Source organism: Somniosus microcephalus, chromosome 18 (assembly GCF_052327205.1).
Source record: "Somniosus microcephalus isolate GS21.2 chromosome 18, FLI_Smic_1.0, whole genome shotgun sequence".
NCBI lineage: Eukaryota > Metazoa > Chordata > Chondrichthyes > Squaliformes > Somniosidae > Somniosus > Somniosus microcephalus.
In genome coordinates, this window is record NC_141004.1 from 73,188,705 (window position 1) to 73,206,330 (window position 17,626).

A 17,626-nucleotide genomic window follows, 5' to 3' on the forward strand; every position below is an offset into this window, starting at 1 on the left:
CTGGTGAAACAACAGCTTCTTTCACTTCTTGATTCTTCTGGATGCCAGAGGAATCGATGTCCTTGAGGTCCTGCCGAATTGTAGGTAAGTCCGTTTCCACTTCGTCGCCACTGTTGTGTCTGTGCGTTGATAGAGACACTGAAGACAGGAGTTGGTTTGATAGGTGTTTACTAAACAAAGTCTGGAGGGGAACTAACGGATACAACACAATACTCAGGCTTATATAGCCGAGTGGCCATTACCGGCATTACAGTACACATGGGGCTCTTAAAGGCACATACACTACACTTATGCTGGTTCCGTTTGTGAAACTGGAATCTTTCTGCTATCAGCAGCGGTGTGGGGTTTAAATGTCCCTGTAGTATCGTTACTATGTCTTCAAAACTCTTTTCCATTGGCTTCGTTGGGGTTACTAGATTTCGTAATAAACCATACGTCTTTGCACCCATTAAATTTAACAATACCGACGCTTTCTTGTCATCTGACACCTCATTTGCCTTGCAGTATACCTCTGTTCGTTCGACATATGTAGTCCAATCTTCGACTTCATTGTCAAATGCGGTGATACTGCCACTCTTCGGCATTTTGGGTGTGGTTTAAAATGGCGTCTCCCAATGGCTTAAAATGGCGTCTCCCGTACTTTCCTTCCTCCCCCGCTGCTGCCAACGCCACTCCCGGCGGTTCTCGTGGCAATGGCGGCGCCCTGTAGGTTTCACGCGCTTCTCCTGCGCTGCTGCCAATGCTGCTCTCGGCGGTCCTCGTGGCAATGGCGGCGCCTCGCGGGTTTCTGTGCGTCTCTCTCTCCCTCTCTTCGACGCTGCTCGGCCCCTGAACACCGGCTGTGCCCTGTGCGCTCTGCCCTCTCTCTCCCCCGTCGACGCTGCTCGGCCCTTTGCTGTGCCGCTCGGTCGGGCTCTAGCCCGCCGCTGTCCGGGAATGGTCTGCGCAGTACCTGTTGCCAGCCCGTTTCGCTGGACCACCTCGACTGGAAAGCCAAGCCTGGCTCTCAACAGCCTCCCCCGCAATTCTCGAGTCTCTGCTGGATGACTGGGCGGTTGCCCGTGGTCGACGCCCGAGTCTCTGGCCTTGACCTCCAATCCACTGATCTCCAGGAACGAATCCCCGGGAGCTGATGCAGAGTTGCAGGTAGGTTCGAACTTGCCTTGTCGCCAATGTTGTGTCCGTGTATAATAAGACACAGACTGCAGGAGAAACGGTACAACAGGTGTTTACTCAACATGGCTCACAGTGGAACTGACTGTACAGATTACTACTCAGTGCTATATACAGGTGTGGTCACTGCCGGTACTACAGTATACATGAGCTGTAAATAGTAGTTCCCCCCTTAAAGGTATATACATTACAGCCCCGAGTTCCCCTCGCCATCCCTGGCCCCGAGCTCCCCTCGCGATCCCTGGCCCCGAGCTCCACTCGCCATCCCTGGCCCTGAGCTCCCCTCGCCATCCCTGGCCCCGAGCTCCACTCGCGATCCCTGGCTCCGAGCTCCCCTCGCCATCCCTGGCCCCGAGCTGCCCTCGCCATCCCTGGCCCCGAGCTCCACTCGCGATCCCTGGCCCCGAGCTCCCCTCGCGATCCCTGGCTCCGAGCTCCACTCGCGATCCCTGGCTCCGAGCTCCACTCGCGATCCCTGGCTCCGAGCTCCACTCACCATCCCTGGCCCCGAGCTCCCCTCGCGATCCCTGGCTCCGAGCTCCACTCACCATCCCTGGCCCCGAGCTCCCCTCGCTATCCCTGGCCCCGAGCTCCCCTCGCTATCCCTGGCCCCAAGCTCCCCTCGCGATCCCTGGCCCCGAGCTCCCCTCGCGATCCCTGGCCCCAAGCTCCCCTCGCGATCCCTGGCTCCGAGCTCCACTCACCATCCCTGGCCCCGAGCTCCCCTCGCGATCCCTGGCCCCGAACTCCCCTCTGGCTCACAGGCACAAATACAAAAAACTGATGGGTTCCACTAACCTCCCCCCGGTTAATCTTCACCAGAATATTAGTGCTAATTTGATCTTGTGAAAGACAACATCATTCATGTCCGAGTCCGGGACCCTGGAGCGAGGTCGAGGCCCAGGAGCAGGGGCGGGAGGAGCAGTGAGTGCGGGTCCCAGGAGCGAGGATGAGCCCAACAGCGTGGTCGAGGCCTAGGAGTGGCGCAGCGTGGACCAGCAGAGGGGTCGGGGCCCAGGGAAGGTGCAGCACGGGCCAACAGCGAGGTCGGGAGGACCACAATGCATCCTACGAAACCCAGGCAGAGAGGTCCTGTGGGAAGGAGGGAGGAGGACAGTAGGAGTATGTTTGTGTGTGTGTGCTAGGCCGTTGTAGCAGAGCCTGGTCTCCAATCGTCTTGGATCCCCTTGCCATTGGACCAAGACCTTGCTCTGTCAAGCCCGTGTGGTAGCTGGTGTGCAACGGCCACTCCACGTTAAAAGAATTCACGCACAGGCATCTTCCACCCTTTAAAATGAAGTTCGGGACCTGGCACGTCAGGACCCTCATGGACAACCCCAACAGCGAGAGACCGGAACGCTGTACTGTTATCGTTGCCCGGGAGCTCAGACGTTTCGACAAAGACATCGCTGCCCTAAGTGAGACCGGCGGGAAGGGGAAGTCCAGCTCAAGGAACAAGGTGGTTACACCTTTTTCTGGAAAGGCAAACCTGAAGAAGAACGCCGCCTCCATGGGGTAGGCTTCGCCATAAAAAGTGAGCTAGTTGGACGTCTCAGAGACTCCCCTTGCGGAATAATCGAACGCCTCATGACTCTTCGGCTCACCCTAGCCCGGAACCAGTGCGCTATGGTCATCAGTGCGTACACCCCAACACTGGAAGCCCCAACACTGGAAGCCACAGACGAGACCAAAGAGGAATTCTACTCCAGCCTCGAACAATCCCTGTCCCGAGTCCCAATGGGTGACAAGCTGATCCTCCTTGGCGACTTTAACGCCAGAGTTGGAAAGGACACAGACCTCTGGGGAGGTGTGATTGGCAGAGAGGGGGTAGGGAAAGCCAACTTCAACGGTACCCTCCTCCTGATGACATGCTTAGAACATGGCCTTGTCATAACCAACACCTTGTTCCGTCAGAGAGACAAGTACATGGCAGCACCCTCGCTCCAAGCACTGGCATCTGCTGGACTACGTCATCGTCCGAGCGAGGGACCGCAAAGACGTCTGCATCACCCGCGCCATGACAGGAGCTGACGACTGCTGGACAGACCACCGCCTAATCCGCTCTGTCACCTCCATCAATGTAGCCCCAAAACAGCGGCAGCAGCAGAAGCAATGCCTCAGGAAAATCAACGCTGGGGCACTGAAAGACCCTGCTAAGAAAGCCCTATTCAGCCTGCACCAACCTGATGACTCCCAGTGATTCAGAGACTATGGCCTAGAAATTGGGTTTTGGCGCAGCGACGGCTTTAGCGCCGGAAGTTAGTGCCGGAGCTAAGTCGCGCTGGGCGGGCCAAAAATTCACTACTTCTGCGCCCAAACGGCTGCCGGCGCTGCTGAAAGCTGTTAGCGCCTGAAAACTGGCGCTATGCGCTGAATTTCGGCGCTATTCCGGCGCTGCGGCGCCCGCTGCGGTGCGGCAGGTTCGGGAAGTGCAGGCCTCCTCCTTCCCTTAAGGAGGAGCTGCCTGCACCCGGCCGCGGCCCGCGATAATCTTTTAAAAAATGAGCCCGGCACCTTGGACAAGTGCCGGGCTTGCTTCTGTTCCGGGGGGGGGGGGGGGGAAGTCCGGGGAGGGAGCTGCGGCCAGGCGGGCGGCGGGAAAGCGGCCGGCCGCCGCGGGGCCTTTAATGCACCGGCGCAACGTTCTGTAAGGCACCTCTGCCAGAACGTTGCTTGCGGCTGCCACGGGCGAGGCGGCCGCAACTCAATTTCCGAGTTCGGGCGGGTTACCATGGCAACCGGGACGCTGCGCACACCGATGACGTCATCGGTGCCGGCGCAGCGCTACCGGCCTAACGCCGATTTAGGGCCCCTGTCAATTTCAAAACTGGCCATAACTTCGCCGCTAGGCCCTCTAGCGCCTCAAAAGCGGCGCTAAGGCCAGTGAATTTCTAGGCCACAGAGTGTCCACAGCGCCTGGTCTGCACTCAAAGCCTCCATAATCAGCACCTGTGAAGAGACGCTCGGTCACTCGACCAGGAAACACCCAAGATTGGTTCGACGAGAACGACTAGGAGATCCAGGAGCTAATAAGCCGCAAGCGCACCGCATTCCTGGTCTGGAAACAGCAACACAACTCAAGAGCAAGAAAGCAGCTATACAGACGCCTGAAGGCTGAGGTCCAACAAAAAAACTCGCGACCTAAAGAACAGATGGTGGGTGGAGAAAGCGCAGGAGATCCAGCAGCTAGCCGACAACCATGACGTGCGTGGATTCTTTAGCGCAGTCAAGACCACCTACGGCCCAAGCACCCAAGGTCCTACCCCACTGCGGGCCAAGAATGGAGAGGTACTCATCAAGGACAGAGAGGCAGTCAGTGCCCGCTGGAAGGAGCACTTCGAAGATCGCCTTAACTGAGACTCTGTCTTCGACGTGAGTGTCCTCAACTCCATCCCACAACATGCTATCCGCCACCACCTCAGCACAACCCCAGCCCGGCATGAAGTTGAAAAGGCCAACTGATGACTGAAGAAAACAAGGCCTCAGGAGCAGACGGAATCCCCGCCGAGGCACTAAAGCATGGCGGAGAAGCACTATTGGCGCGAATACATTGACTCATTTCTCTTATTTGGAAGGAGGAGAGCATGCCAGGGGATCTCAGAGACACCGTAATTGTGACCATCTTCAAGAAAGGTGACAAGTTCAATTGCGGTAATTACAGCGGAGTCTCCCTGCTGTCTGCCACAGGGAAAGTCATCGCAAAAATCCTCCTCAATCGCCTTCTCCAAGAGCTCCTCCCAGAGTTGCAATGCGGATTCCGCCCACTAAGGGGCACAATGGACATTATCTTCACCGCACGTCAATTACAAGAGAAATGCAGGGAACAGCGCCAACCGCTGTACATGGCCGCCTTTGACCTCACAAAGGCTTTCGGCACCGTCAACCATGAGGGATTACGGAGTGTCCTCCTCAAATTCGGCTGCCCTCAAAAGTTTGTCACCGTCATCTGCCTGCTTCACGACGACATGCAAGCTGTGATCCTGACCAATGGATCCACCACAGACCCAATTCACATACGAACCGGGGTCAAGCAAAGCTGTGTCATCGCACCAACGCTCTTCTCGATCTTCCTTGCTGCAATGCTCCATCTCACCCTCAGTAAGCTCCCCGCTGGAGTGGAGCTAATTTACAGAACAAACGGGAAACTGTTCAACCTCCGTCGCCTCCAGTCCAGATCCAAGGTCGCCCCATCCTCTGTCATCGAATTACAGTATGCAGACGACGCTTGCGTCTGCGCTCAATCGGAGGTCGAACTCCAAACCATCGTCAACACCTTCACCGAAGCGTACAAGAGCATGGGCCTTACACTAAACATCCGTAAGACAAAGGTCCTCTACCAACCTGCCCCCGCCACACAGTACTGCCCCCCGATTATCAAAATCCATGATGAGGCCTTGGACAACGTGGACCACTTTCCATACCTCAGGAGCCTATTGTCAACAAGGGGAGACGTCGATGACGAAGTCCAACACTGCCTTCAGTGTGCCAGTGCAGCCTTCGGTCGCCTGAGGAAGAGAGTGTTTGAAGACCAGGACCTCAAACCCATCACTAAGCTCATGGTCTACAGAGCAGTAGTGATACCCGCCCTCCTGTATGCTTCAGAGACATGGACCATATACAGCAGGCACCTCAAAGCACTGGAGAGGTACCACCAACGCTGCCTCCGCAAGATCCTGCAAATCCATTGGCAGGATAGGCGCACCAACGTCAGTGTTCTCGCTCAGGCCAACATCCCAGCATCGAAGCTCTGACCACGCTCGATCAGCTCCGATGGATGGGCCACATTGTCCGCATGCCCGATATGAGACTCCCAAAACAAGCGCTCTACTCAGAGCTCCGACATGGCAAGAGAGCCCCAGGTGGGCAGAGGACACCCTCAAAGCCTCCTTGAAAAAGTGCAACATCCCCACCGACACCTGGGAATCCCTGGCCCAAGACCGCACAAAGTGGAGGAGAAGCATCTGGGAAGGCGCCGGACACCTTGAGTCTCTTCGCCGGGAGCAAGCGGAAGCCGAGCGCAAACAGCTGAAGGAGCGCACGTCAACCCAAGCACCCCACCTACCCGCCCCTTCAACCACCGTCTGCCCCGCCTGTGACAGAAACTGTAGGTCCCGCATTGGACTCATCAGTCACCTGAGAACTCATTTTTAGTGTGGAACAAGTCATCCTCGGTTCCGAGGGATTGCCTAAGAAGAAGAAGACTGTGGCTGTCTCCGTGCAATGGTACAATACTGAACTTTCACCGCACTTTCAATCCTGACAAACAGAATGTAGATGTGAGTGAGTCACGGGGTAGAATATTTGACATTTTGAATTCTGCTATGAGCGTTGTGACAATTAGCATTTTGCCAGGATTGCCCAAGCTCTTTTTTTTAACTTATAAAATATTTCTGTAATGTTAGAAACAACTTAGTTCACTCCAAGTTGCACAGAGCATTTTTCTCAGTATTGGGTAAGTACCGTGGACTTGCTCTCAGCTATAGTGATTAGGACTGTTAAATCAGTTTACAATGGTACGGTCATTATGTACAAACTCACACATTTTATGTCCTTTGAGAAGATGCTTCTTTGTAACACTTGAAGGGACCAGGTGTCTTTCAATTCCATTCACACTGCTGGAAGCTCCTGCCCACACGTCAAAGGGCAGACATTGACCTCAGGGCTAGAACTGGGACTGACAGCTCAGTAGACCAAGCTCCCCATCTCAGAGACTTAATGGGGGCACTTCCAAGAACTCTCGCTCGCTCACGCTCTCTCTCAGTCACAGTGGGGGAGTTGTGTTTAGGAAGTTCTCTTCATTTGTTTGATGGGTGACCCCCCGTGTGACTCCCCCTGTGTGATGGGTGACCCCCGTGTGACGGGCGACCCCTGTGTGACCCCGTGTGACGGGCGACCCCTGAGTGACCCCCGTGTGACGGGCGACCCCTGTGTGACCCCGTGTGACGGGCGACCCCTGAGTGACCCCCGTGTGACGGGCGACCCCTAAGTGACCCCCGTGTGACGGGCGACCCCTGTGTGACCCCCGTGTGACGGGCGACCCCTGTGTGACCCCCGTGTGACAGGCGACCCCTGTGTGACGGGCGACCCCTGTGTGACGCCCTGTGTGACGGGCGAACCCTGTGTGACGCCCTGTGTGACGGGCGACCCCTGTGTGACCCCCGTGTGACAGGCGACCCCTGTGTGACGGGCGACCCCTGTGTGACGCCCTGTGTGACGGGCGACCCCTGTGTGACGCCCCGTGTGACGGGCGACCCCTGTGTGACCCCCGTGTGACAGGCGACCCCTGTGTGACGGGCGACCCCTGTGTGACGCCCTGTGTGACGGGCGACCCCTGTGTGACGGGCGACCCCTGTGTGACGGGCGACCCCTGTGTGACCCCCTGTGTGACGGGCGACCCCTGTGTGACCCCCTGAGTGACGGGCGACCCCTGTGTGACCCCCTGAGTGACGGGCGACCCCTGTGTGACCCCCTGTGTGATGGGCGACCCCTGTGTGACCCTTGTGTGACGGGCGACCCCTGTGTGACACCCTGAGTGACGGGCGGCCCCTGTGTGACCCCGTGTGAAGGGCGACCCCTGTGTGACCCCCTGTGTGACGGGCGACCCCTGTGTGACCCCCTGTGTGACGGGCGACCCCTGTGTGACCCCCTGTGTGACGGGCATTGTTACCGAGGTGGAAGGCGGACTTTGCGATGGAGAGGATAAAGGTAAGTTCTTCCCCTTGATTTATTTTTACTTTTGCTCATATCTCTTATCCTCATCCTCTACTGTGAAGACTGATACAAAGTAAGTATCCTCCATTTGTCTGCTATTTCCAGATTTTCAAATACAGTATCACCTGCATCTGTCTTTAAGAGGCCTACATTAACCTAAGGGACCCACATTAACCTTAGCCACTGTATTTCTCTTAATATATTTGTAAAAACCTTTAGTGTTGTCCTTGATAACCCTCGCAAGCTTTTTCTCATATTCCTTTTTGCATCTCTTACCACTTTCTTTGTATCTCTTTGCTGTTCTTTCTATCTCTCCCAGTACACAGGATCTCTACTGTTCTTTGCCTTTGTATAAGCCCTTTCGTTTAGTTTTATACTGTCTCTCATTTCTGCTCTTGACCAAGGTTGTTTAAGTGCACAAGTAGAGCTCTGGCCCTTTAGGGTACGTACAGGTCTGGTCTTCTACCAAACACTTCTTTGAACACCTCCCACTGTTCATCAGTAGTTTTACCTGTTAATAGTTCTCCCCGGTCTATTGTGGTCAATTCCTGCCTCAACCCTCCAAAATCGGCCTTACCTAAATTAAAAACCTTGGTTCGTGACTCGCCCTTCTCCCTCTCAAACCTTACATAGAATTCATCACAAACCACCCAACATTGTAATGATGGGGCCTGGGTGAGTTTGGCACTTCCAGATACAAAGCTGATTCATGTTTAATGCGTGTGTTAAGGTTTGTGTTAATGTGTATTTGTCTTTTCTAGGTCAGAAAGAGGTGTTTCACAGCTACCCAATGCAGCCAGCCTATCCACCCAACATGCCTCCTGGACCATACGCTCCGTATCCAACAGCTCCAGCCTACAGTGCTGCAAGTAAGTTCTAATTACTAATACTTGCAATGAGCTAACTCTCGCCAAGACTGTGAATGAGATTGAACAAACATGGGGTAAGTAACTTATAATGTAGGATAACATACTTGTCATGGCGATGGGCAAGGAGGGAGCTTCGTTGATGCTTTAGCAGCCAATGTGATTTATTAATGGGACCTGTTACTGGGGGGGCTGGGATTCTTAGAAACATAGAAAAATAGGAGCAGGAGTAGGCCATTCGGCCCTTCGAGCCTGCTCCGCCATTCAATATGATCATGGCTGATCCTCTATCTCAATACCATATTCCCGCTCTCTCCCTTGATGCCTTTTGTGTCTAGAAGTCTATCTATCTCCTCCTTAAATATATTCAGTGACTTGGCCTCCACAGCCTTCTGTGGTAGAGAATTCCACAGGTTCATCACTCTCTGAGTGAAGAAATTTCTCCTCATCTCAGTCCTAAATGTCCTACCCCGTATCCTGAGACTGTGACCCCTCGTTCTAGACCCCCCAGCCAGGGGAAACATCCTCCCTGCATCCAGTCTGTCTAGCCCTGTCAGAATTTTATACGTTTCAATGAGATCCCCTCTCATTCTTCTAAACTCTAGTGAATACAGGCCTAGTCGACCCAATCTCTCTTCATACGACAGTCCTGCCATCCCAGGAATCAGTCTGGTGAACCTTTGCTGCACTCCCTCTATGGCAAGTATATCCTTTCTTAGGTAAGGAGATCAAAATTGCACACACTACTCCAGGTGTGGTCTCACCAAGGCCCTGTATAACTGTAGTAAGACATCCTTGCTCCTGTACTCAAATCCTCTTGCAATGAAGGCCAACATACCATTTGCCTTCCTAACTGCTTGCTGCACCTGCATGTTTGCTTTCAGTGACTGGTGTACAAGGACACCCAGGTCCCTTTGTACAGCAACATTTCCCAATCTATCACCATTTAAATAATACTCTGCCTTTCTGTTTTTCCTACCGAAGTGGATAACTTCACATTTATCCACGTTATACTGCATCTGCCATGTATTTGCCCACTCACTCAACTTGTCTAAATCGCCTTGAAGCCTCTTTGCATCCTCCTCACAACTCACAATCCCACCTAGTTTCGTGTCTTCAGCAACCTTGGAAATATTACATTTGGTTCCCTCATCCAAATCATTGATATATATTGTGAATAGCTGGGGCCCAAGCACTGATCCCTGCGGTACCCCACTAGTCACCGCCTGCCACCCTGAAAAAGACCCATTTATTCCTACTCTCTGTTTCCTGTCTGTTAACCAATTTTCAATCCATGCCAGTATATTACCCCAATCCCATGTGCTTTAATTTTTCACACTAACCTCTTATGTGGGACTTTATCAAAGGCTTTCTGAAAATCCAAATACACCACATCCACTGGTTCTCCTTTATCTATTCTACCAGTTACATCCTCAAAAAAACTCCAGTAGTTTTGTCAAACACGATTTCCCTTTCATAAATCCATGTTGACTTTGTCTAATCCCGTTGATATTTTCTAAGTGTCCTGTTATCACATCCTTTATAATAGATTCTAGCATTTTCCCTATTACTGATGTTAGGTTAACTGGTTTGTAGTTCCCTGTTTTCTCTCTTCCCCCCCCCTTTTTTAAATAGTGGGGTTACATTTGCCACCCTCCAATCTGCAGGAACTGCTCCATAATCTATAGAATTTTGGAAGATGACAACCAATGCATCCAGTATTTTCATGGCTACATCTTTTAGTACTCTGGGATGCAGATTATCAGGCCCTGGGGATTTATTGGCTTTCAGTCCCATTAATTTCTCCAGCACTATTTTTTTACTAATACTAATTTCCTTTAATTCCTCCTTCTCACTAGACCCTTGGTTTCCTAGCATTTCTGGGAAGTTATTTGTGTCCTCTTCCGTGAAGACAGAACCAAAGTATTTGTTTAACTGCCCAGCCATTTCCTTGTTCCCCATTATAAATTCTCCCGTTTCTGACTGTAACGGACCTACATTTGTCTTCACTAATCTTTTTCTTTTTACATACTTGTAGAAGCTTTTACAATCCGCTTTTATGTTCCTTGCAAGTTTACTCTCATGCTCTATTTTTCCCCTCTGATTCTTCACAGTCAGCTCCAGATAACCTTGGAAGCCAGTGATGGGAGTCAGTCTAGACTTCTCAGTGTGGACGTGTCAGGGAGTTGGTCTAGACGTGTCAGGGTGTCGGTCCAGATGTGTTTGGGAGCTCTAAAGATGGTGTATTGTTGTCTACAATGCTAAGTTCGAGAATAATCTAACGTGCCTGACTTGTTTGTTTTCACAGCTGCTCCCCCGTACACCTCATCGTAGCTGGTATGAAGAGGAGCTGCTGCACAATGTCCGCATAACCCCCATCTCCAGACTTGGGCTATGCAGTTAGCTGGTGACACACTGCCTGTTAGCTGGCTTACGCCACGGTGCATGGCTGCCTTAGATTCCTTGTTTGTGGAAGTTTAATTTTAACATTCAGATTATGTCCTTCATTGTTCATCACCCTTAATAAGCTCAAACTTTACTTCCACATCTTTGTATAAATGCTTTATTTATTGTTGCTATTTCCCCGTATGTCATTGTGCTGTTCTGGTTGAAGTATAATGTGCGGAGATATTGAAAGTGCTTTCAATGAGTTCTGCAGCCTCTCACAGTCTGTTGTATAATGCCAATTTCTGGTGCAATAATACAATTACTTTTTCAATTAACAAAGTGTTGAGAGAGCTGATGAAAGGCTGGACTTGATGTGAGCAATGGTGCAACAAGGTTCATCGGAAGTAGAATGTGGCTGAATGATTGATTGGAAGGTGAGGCCAGGGCTGATGTCTGTCTGTGACCAGGGCTGATGTCTATCTGTCTGCCTGAGACCAGGGGTGGTGTGTGTGTGTGACCAGGAGTGGTGTGTGTGTGTGTGTGACCAGGGGTGATGTGTGTGAGAGACCAGGGGTGATGTGTGTGTGTGACCAGGGGTGGTGTGTGTGTGTGTGTGACCAGGGGTGATGTGTGTGAGAGACCAGGGGTGATGTGTGTGTGTGACCAGGGGTGGTGTGTGTGAGAGACCAGGGGTGATGTGTGTGTGTGACCAGGGGTGATGTGTGTGAGAGACCAGGGGTGATGTGTGTGTGTGACCAGGGGTGATGTGTGTGAGAGACCAGGGGTGATGTGTGTGTGTGACCAGGAGTGGTGTGTGTGTGTGACCAGGAGTGGTGTGTGTGTGTGTGTGACCAGGGGTGATGTGTGTGTGTGACCAGGGGTGATGTGTGTGAGAGACCAGGGGTGATGTGTGTGTGACCAGGGGTGATGTGTGTGAGAGACCAGGGGTGATGTGCGTGTGTGTGTGACCAGGGGTGATGTGTGTGTGTGACCAGGGGTGATGTGTGTGAGAGACCAGGGGTGATGTGTGTGTGAGACCAGGGGTGATGTGCGTGTGTGTGTGACCAGGGGTGATGTGTGTGTGTGACCAGGGGTGATGTGTGTGTGTGACCAGGGGTGATGTGTGTGTGACCAGGGGTGATGTGTGTGAGAGACCAGGGGTGATGTGCGTGTGTGTGTGACCAGGGGTGATGTGTGTGTGTGACCAGGGGTGATGTGTGTGTGTGACCAGGGGTGATGTGTGTGTGACCAGGGGTGATGTGTGTGAGAGACCAGGGGTGATGTGCGTGTGTGTGTGACCAGGGGTGATGTGCGTGTGTGACCAGGGGTGATGTGTGTGTGACCAGGGGTGATGTGTGTGAGAGACCAGGGGTGATGTGTGTGAGAGACCAGGGGTGATGTGTGTGTGTGACCAGGGGTGATGTGTGTGTGACCAGGGGTGATGTGTGTGAGAGACCAGGGGTGATGTGTGTGTGTGTGTGTGTGTGACCAGGGGTGATGTGTGTGAGAGACCAGGGGTGATGTGTGTGTGTGACCAGGGGTGATGTGTGTGTGTGACCAGGGGTGATGTGTGTGAGAGACCAGGGGTGATGTGTGTGTGTGACCAGGGGTGATGTGTGTGTGTGACCAGGGGTGATGTGTGTGAGTGACCAGGGGTGATGTGTGTGTGTGACCAGGGGTGATGTGTGTGTGTGACCAGGGGTGATGTGTGTGAGTGACCAGGGGTGATGTGTGTGTGTGACCAGGGGTGATGTGTGTGAGAGACCAGGGGTGATGTGTGTGAGTGACCAGGGGTGATGTGTGTGTGTGACCAGGGGTGATGTGTGTGTGTGACCAGGGGTGATGTGTGTGTGACCAGGGGTGATGTGTGTGTGTGACCAGGGGTGATGTGTGTGAGTGACCAGGGGTGATGTGTGTGAGAGACCAGGGGTGATGTGTGTGAGAGACCAGGGGTGATGTGTGTGTGACCAGGGGTGATGTGTGTGTGTGACCAGGGGTGATGTGTGTGCGTGACCAGGGGTGATGTGTGTGAGAGACCAGGGGTGATGTGTGTGAGAGACCAGGGGTGATGTGTGTGAGAGACCAGGGGTGATGTGTGTGTGACCAGGGGTGATGTGTGTGTGTGATCAGGGGTGATGTGTGTGTGACCAGGGGTGATGTGTGTGAGAGACATGGGGTGATGTGTGTGTGTGACCAGGGGTGATGTGTGTGTGACCAGGGGTGATGTGTGTGAGAGACCAGGGGTGATGTGTGTGTGACCAGGGGTGATGTGTGTGTGACCAGGGGTGATGTGTGTGAGAGACCAGGGGTGATGTGCGTGTGACCAGGGGTGATGTGTGTGAGAGACCAGGGGTGATGTGTGTGTGTGACCAGGGGTGATGTGTGTGTGACCAGGGGTGATGTGTGTGAGAGACCAGGGGTGATGTGTGTGTGTGACCAGGGGTGATGTGTGTGTGACCAGGGGTGATGTGTGTGTGTGACCAGGGGTGATGTGTGTGAGACACCAGGGGTGATGTGTGTGAGAGACCAGGGGTGATGTGTGTGTGAGACACCAGGGGTGATGTGTGTGACCAGGGGTGATGTGTGTGTGACCAGGGGTGATGTGTGTGAGAGACCAGGGGTGATGTGTGTGTGTGACCAGGGGTGATGTGTGTGTGTGACCAGGGGTGATGTGTGTGTGACCAGGGGTGATGTGTGTGTGTGACCAGGGGTGATGTGTGTGAGAGACCAGGGGTGATGTGTGTGTGACCAGGGGTGATGTGTGTGAGAGACCAGGGGTGATGTGTGTGAGAGACCAGGGGTGATGTGTGTGAGAGACCAGGGGTGATGTGTGTGTGACCAGGGGTGATGTGTGTGAGAGACCAGGGGTGATGTGTGTGTGTGACCAGGGGTGATGTGTGTGTGACCAGGGGTGATGTGTGTGTGTGACCAGGGGTGATGTGTGTGAGAGACCAGGGGTGATGTGTGTGAGAGACCAGGGGTGATGTGTGTGTGTGACCAGGGGTGATGTGTGTGAGAGACCAGGGGTGATGTGTGTGTGACCAGGGGTGATGTGTGTGAGAGACCAGGGGTGATGTGTGTGTGACCAGGGGTGATGTGTGTGTGTGACCAGGGGTGATGTGTGTGAGAGACCAGGGGTGATGTGTGTGTGTGACCAGGGGTGATGTGTGTGAGAGACCAGGGGTGATGTGTGTGTGTGACCAGGGGTGATGTGTGTGTGTGACCAGGGGTGATGTGTGTGTGTGACCAGGGGTGATGTGTGTGTGTGACCAGGGGTGATGTGTGTGTGTGACCAGGGGTGATGTGTGTGTGTGACCAGGGGTGATGTGTGTGTGACCAGGGGTGATGTGTGTGTGTGACCAGGGGTGATGTGTGTGAGAGACATGGGGTGATGTGTGTGAGACCAGGGGTGATGTGTGTGAGAGACCAGGGGTGATGTGTGTGAGAGACCAGGGGTGATGTGTGTGACCAGGGGTGATGTGTGTGTGACCAGGGGTGATGTGTGTGACCAGGGGTGATGTGTGTGTGACCAGGGGTGATGTGTGTGAGAGACCAGGGGTGATGTGTGTGTGTGACCAGGGGTGATGTGTGTGACCAGGGGTGATGTGTGTGTGACCAGGGGTGATGTGTGTGTGACCAGGGGTGATGTGTGTGTGTGACCAGGGGTGATGTGTGTGAGAGACCAGGGGTGATGTGTGTGTGACCAGGGGTGATGTGTGTGAGAGACCAGGGGTGATGTGTGTGAGAGACCAGGGGTGATGTGTGTGTGTGACCAGGGGTGATGTGTGTGAGAGACCAGGGGTGATGTGTGTGTGACCAGGGGTGATGTGTGTGAGAGACCAGGGGTGATGTGTGTGTGTGACCAGGGGTGATGTGTGTGAGAGACCAGGGGTGATGTGTGTGTGACCAGGGGTGATGTGTGTGAGTGACCAGGGGTGATGTGTGTGTGTGACCAGGGGTGATGTGTGTGTGTGACCAGGGGTGATGTGTGTGAGAGACCAGGGGTGATGTGTGTGTGTGACCAGGGGTGATGTGTGTGAGAGACCAGGGGTGATGTGTGTGTGTGACCAGGGGTGATGTGTGTGAGAGACCAGGGGTGATGTGTGTGTGTGACCAGGGGTGATGTGTGTGAGACCAGGGGTGATGTGTGTGTGACCAGGGGTGATGTGTGTGTGTGACCAGGGGTGATGTGTGTGTGTGACCAGGGGTGATGTGTGTGAGAGACCAGGGGTGATGTGTGTGTGTGACCAGGGGTGATGTGTGTGAGAGACCAGGGGTGATGTGTGTGTGTGACCAGGGGTGATGTGTGTGTGTGACCAGGGGTGATGTGTGTGTGTGACCAGGGGTGATGTGTGTGAGAGACCAGGGGTGATGTGTGTGTGTGACCAGGGGTGATGTGTGTGTGACCAGGGGTGATGTGTGTGTGTGACCAGGGGTGATGTGTGTGAGTGACCAGGGGTGATGTGTGTGAGAGACCAGGGGTGATGTGTGTGAGTGACCAGGGGTGCTGTGTGTGTGTGACCAGGGGTGATGTGTGTGTGTGACCAGGGGTGATGTGTGTGTGTGACCAGGGGTGATGTGTGTGTGTGACCAGGGGTGATGTGTGTGTGTGACCAGGGGTGATGTGTGTGTGTGACCAGGGGTGATGTGTGTCTGACCAGGGGTGATGTGTGTGTGTGACCAGGGGTGATGTGTGTGTGACCAGGGGTGATGTGTGTGTGTGACCAGGGGTGATGTGTGTGTGACCAGGGGTGATGTGTGTGTGTGACCAGGGGTGATGTGTGTGTGACCAGGGGTGATGTGTGTGTGTGACCAGGGGTGATGTGTGTGTGACCAGGGGTGATGTGTGTGTGACCAGGGGTGATGTGTGTGAGAGACCAGGGGTGATGTGTGTGTGTGACCAGGGGTGATGTGTGTGTGACCAGGGGTGATGTGTGTGTGTGACCAGGGGTGATGTGTGTGAGAGACCAGGGGTGATGTGTGTGTGACCAGGGGTGATGTGTGTGTGTGACCAGGGGTGATGTGTGTGAGAGACCAGGGGTGATGTGTGTGTGTGACCAGGGGTGATGTGTGTGAGAGACCAGGGGTGATGTGTGTGTGACCAGGGGTGATGTGTGTGTGTGACCAGGGGTGATGTGTGTGTGTGACCAGGGGTGACGTGTGTGAGAGACCAGGGGTGATGTGTGTGTGTGACCAGGGGTGATGTGTGTGTGTGACCAGGGGTGATGTGTGTGAGAGACCAGGGGTGATGTGTGTGTGTGACCAGGGGTGATGTGTGTGAGAGACCAGGGGTGATGTGTGTGTGACCAGGGGTGATGTGTGTGAGAGACCAGGGGTGATGTGTGTGAGAGACCAGGGGTGATGTGTGTGAGAGACCAGGGGTGATGTGTGTGTGTGACCAGGGGTGATGTGTGTGAGAGACCAGGGGTGATGTGTGTGAGAGACCAGGGGTGATGTGTGTGTGACCAGGGGTGATGTGTGTGAGAGACCAGGGGTGATGTGTGTGAGAGACCAGGGGTGATGTGTGTGTGACCAGGGGTGATGTGTGTGAGAGACCAGGGGTGATGTGTGTGAGAGACCAGGGGTGATGTGTGTGCATGTGTGACCAGGGCCTTAGAGGAACACCTCTTTCACTGGATTACCGTTGTGGCCTGTTGTTAATGGAGATATTGTTAGTGATAAAATGAATTTGCAGAAAAGAGTGTGGGCAGCCCTGGAGTGAGAGAGAGCAGAGTGTAACCTGAGTGAAGGAACTCTGACTGGCTTTGTGATTTGTTTGGACTGATAATATCTGCAGGCAGGAATGTCGTAGGAATTTAGCTGAATTCTGATTATTTTTTTGGATTAACTTTCAATTACAAACTTGGAACCTGTTCTGTGTCTGGTGTTTGTGATGTTTTGTACATTTAAATGAGCTTCAGAAGAAGTATGGAATAACTTGGTATCACTTAGTTGAAGACTCCCAATAAAAATTTCAATGTAGTTTGTTACTGAATCACAAGAATTCTGTTTCTTGTTTCTTTTCTCAGCATTATTCTGAACTCAGTAATTGAGACAGGAGCAGATGTGTTGTCGCTGTTTCGAGAATATTAAAACTCCGGCCTCTGAAATACCACTTTCCTTTATTCAGTCTCAGGACATGGGTGTCACTAACAAGTCTAGCACTTATTGCTTCTCCCTAGCTGTCCTGAGAGGGTGGTGGTGGGCCGCCTTCTTGAAGTAATGCAGTCTGTGCTTGCCCAGCCACTTGAGAAGGAAGTTAAGAGTCAACCACATTGGTGTGGGACTGGAGTCACATACAGGCCAGACCAGGTAAGGACAGCAGATTTCCTTCCCTAAAGACGTCCAGATTTTTAAGACAATCCGACAGCTTCATGGTCACTTTTACTGATACCAGCTTTTTACATTCAAATTCTGAAACTGCCGTACCCTGTGCCAAACTGACCGTCATGCCACTCGGTCAATGCCTCTGGTGTGGTATTGCTATC

The 17,626-nt window shown here is 53.2% G+C and overlaps 1 protein-coding gene across 1 annotated transcript in view; it reads left to right on the forward strand.

Moving 5' to 3' along the window:
- The window catches only part of shisa4 (shisa family member 4), a 157,018-nt gene extending 139,876 nt beyond the window's left edge, over nucleotides 1–17,142 (forward strand). Inside the window, exons 5-6 of the mRNA XM_086011803.1 lie at nucleotides 8,646–8,753; nucleotides 11,059–17,142. Coding sequence (XP_085867929.1) covers nucleotides 8,646–8,753; nucleotides 11,059–11,084 — 134 coding nt within the window. The 3' untranslated portion in view covers nucleotides 11,085–17,142. The remainder of the gene's footprint in view (nucleotides 1–8,645; nucleotides 8,754–11,058) is intronic.
- Nucleotides 17,143–17,626: the final 484 nt, after the last annotated feature.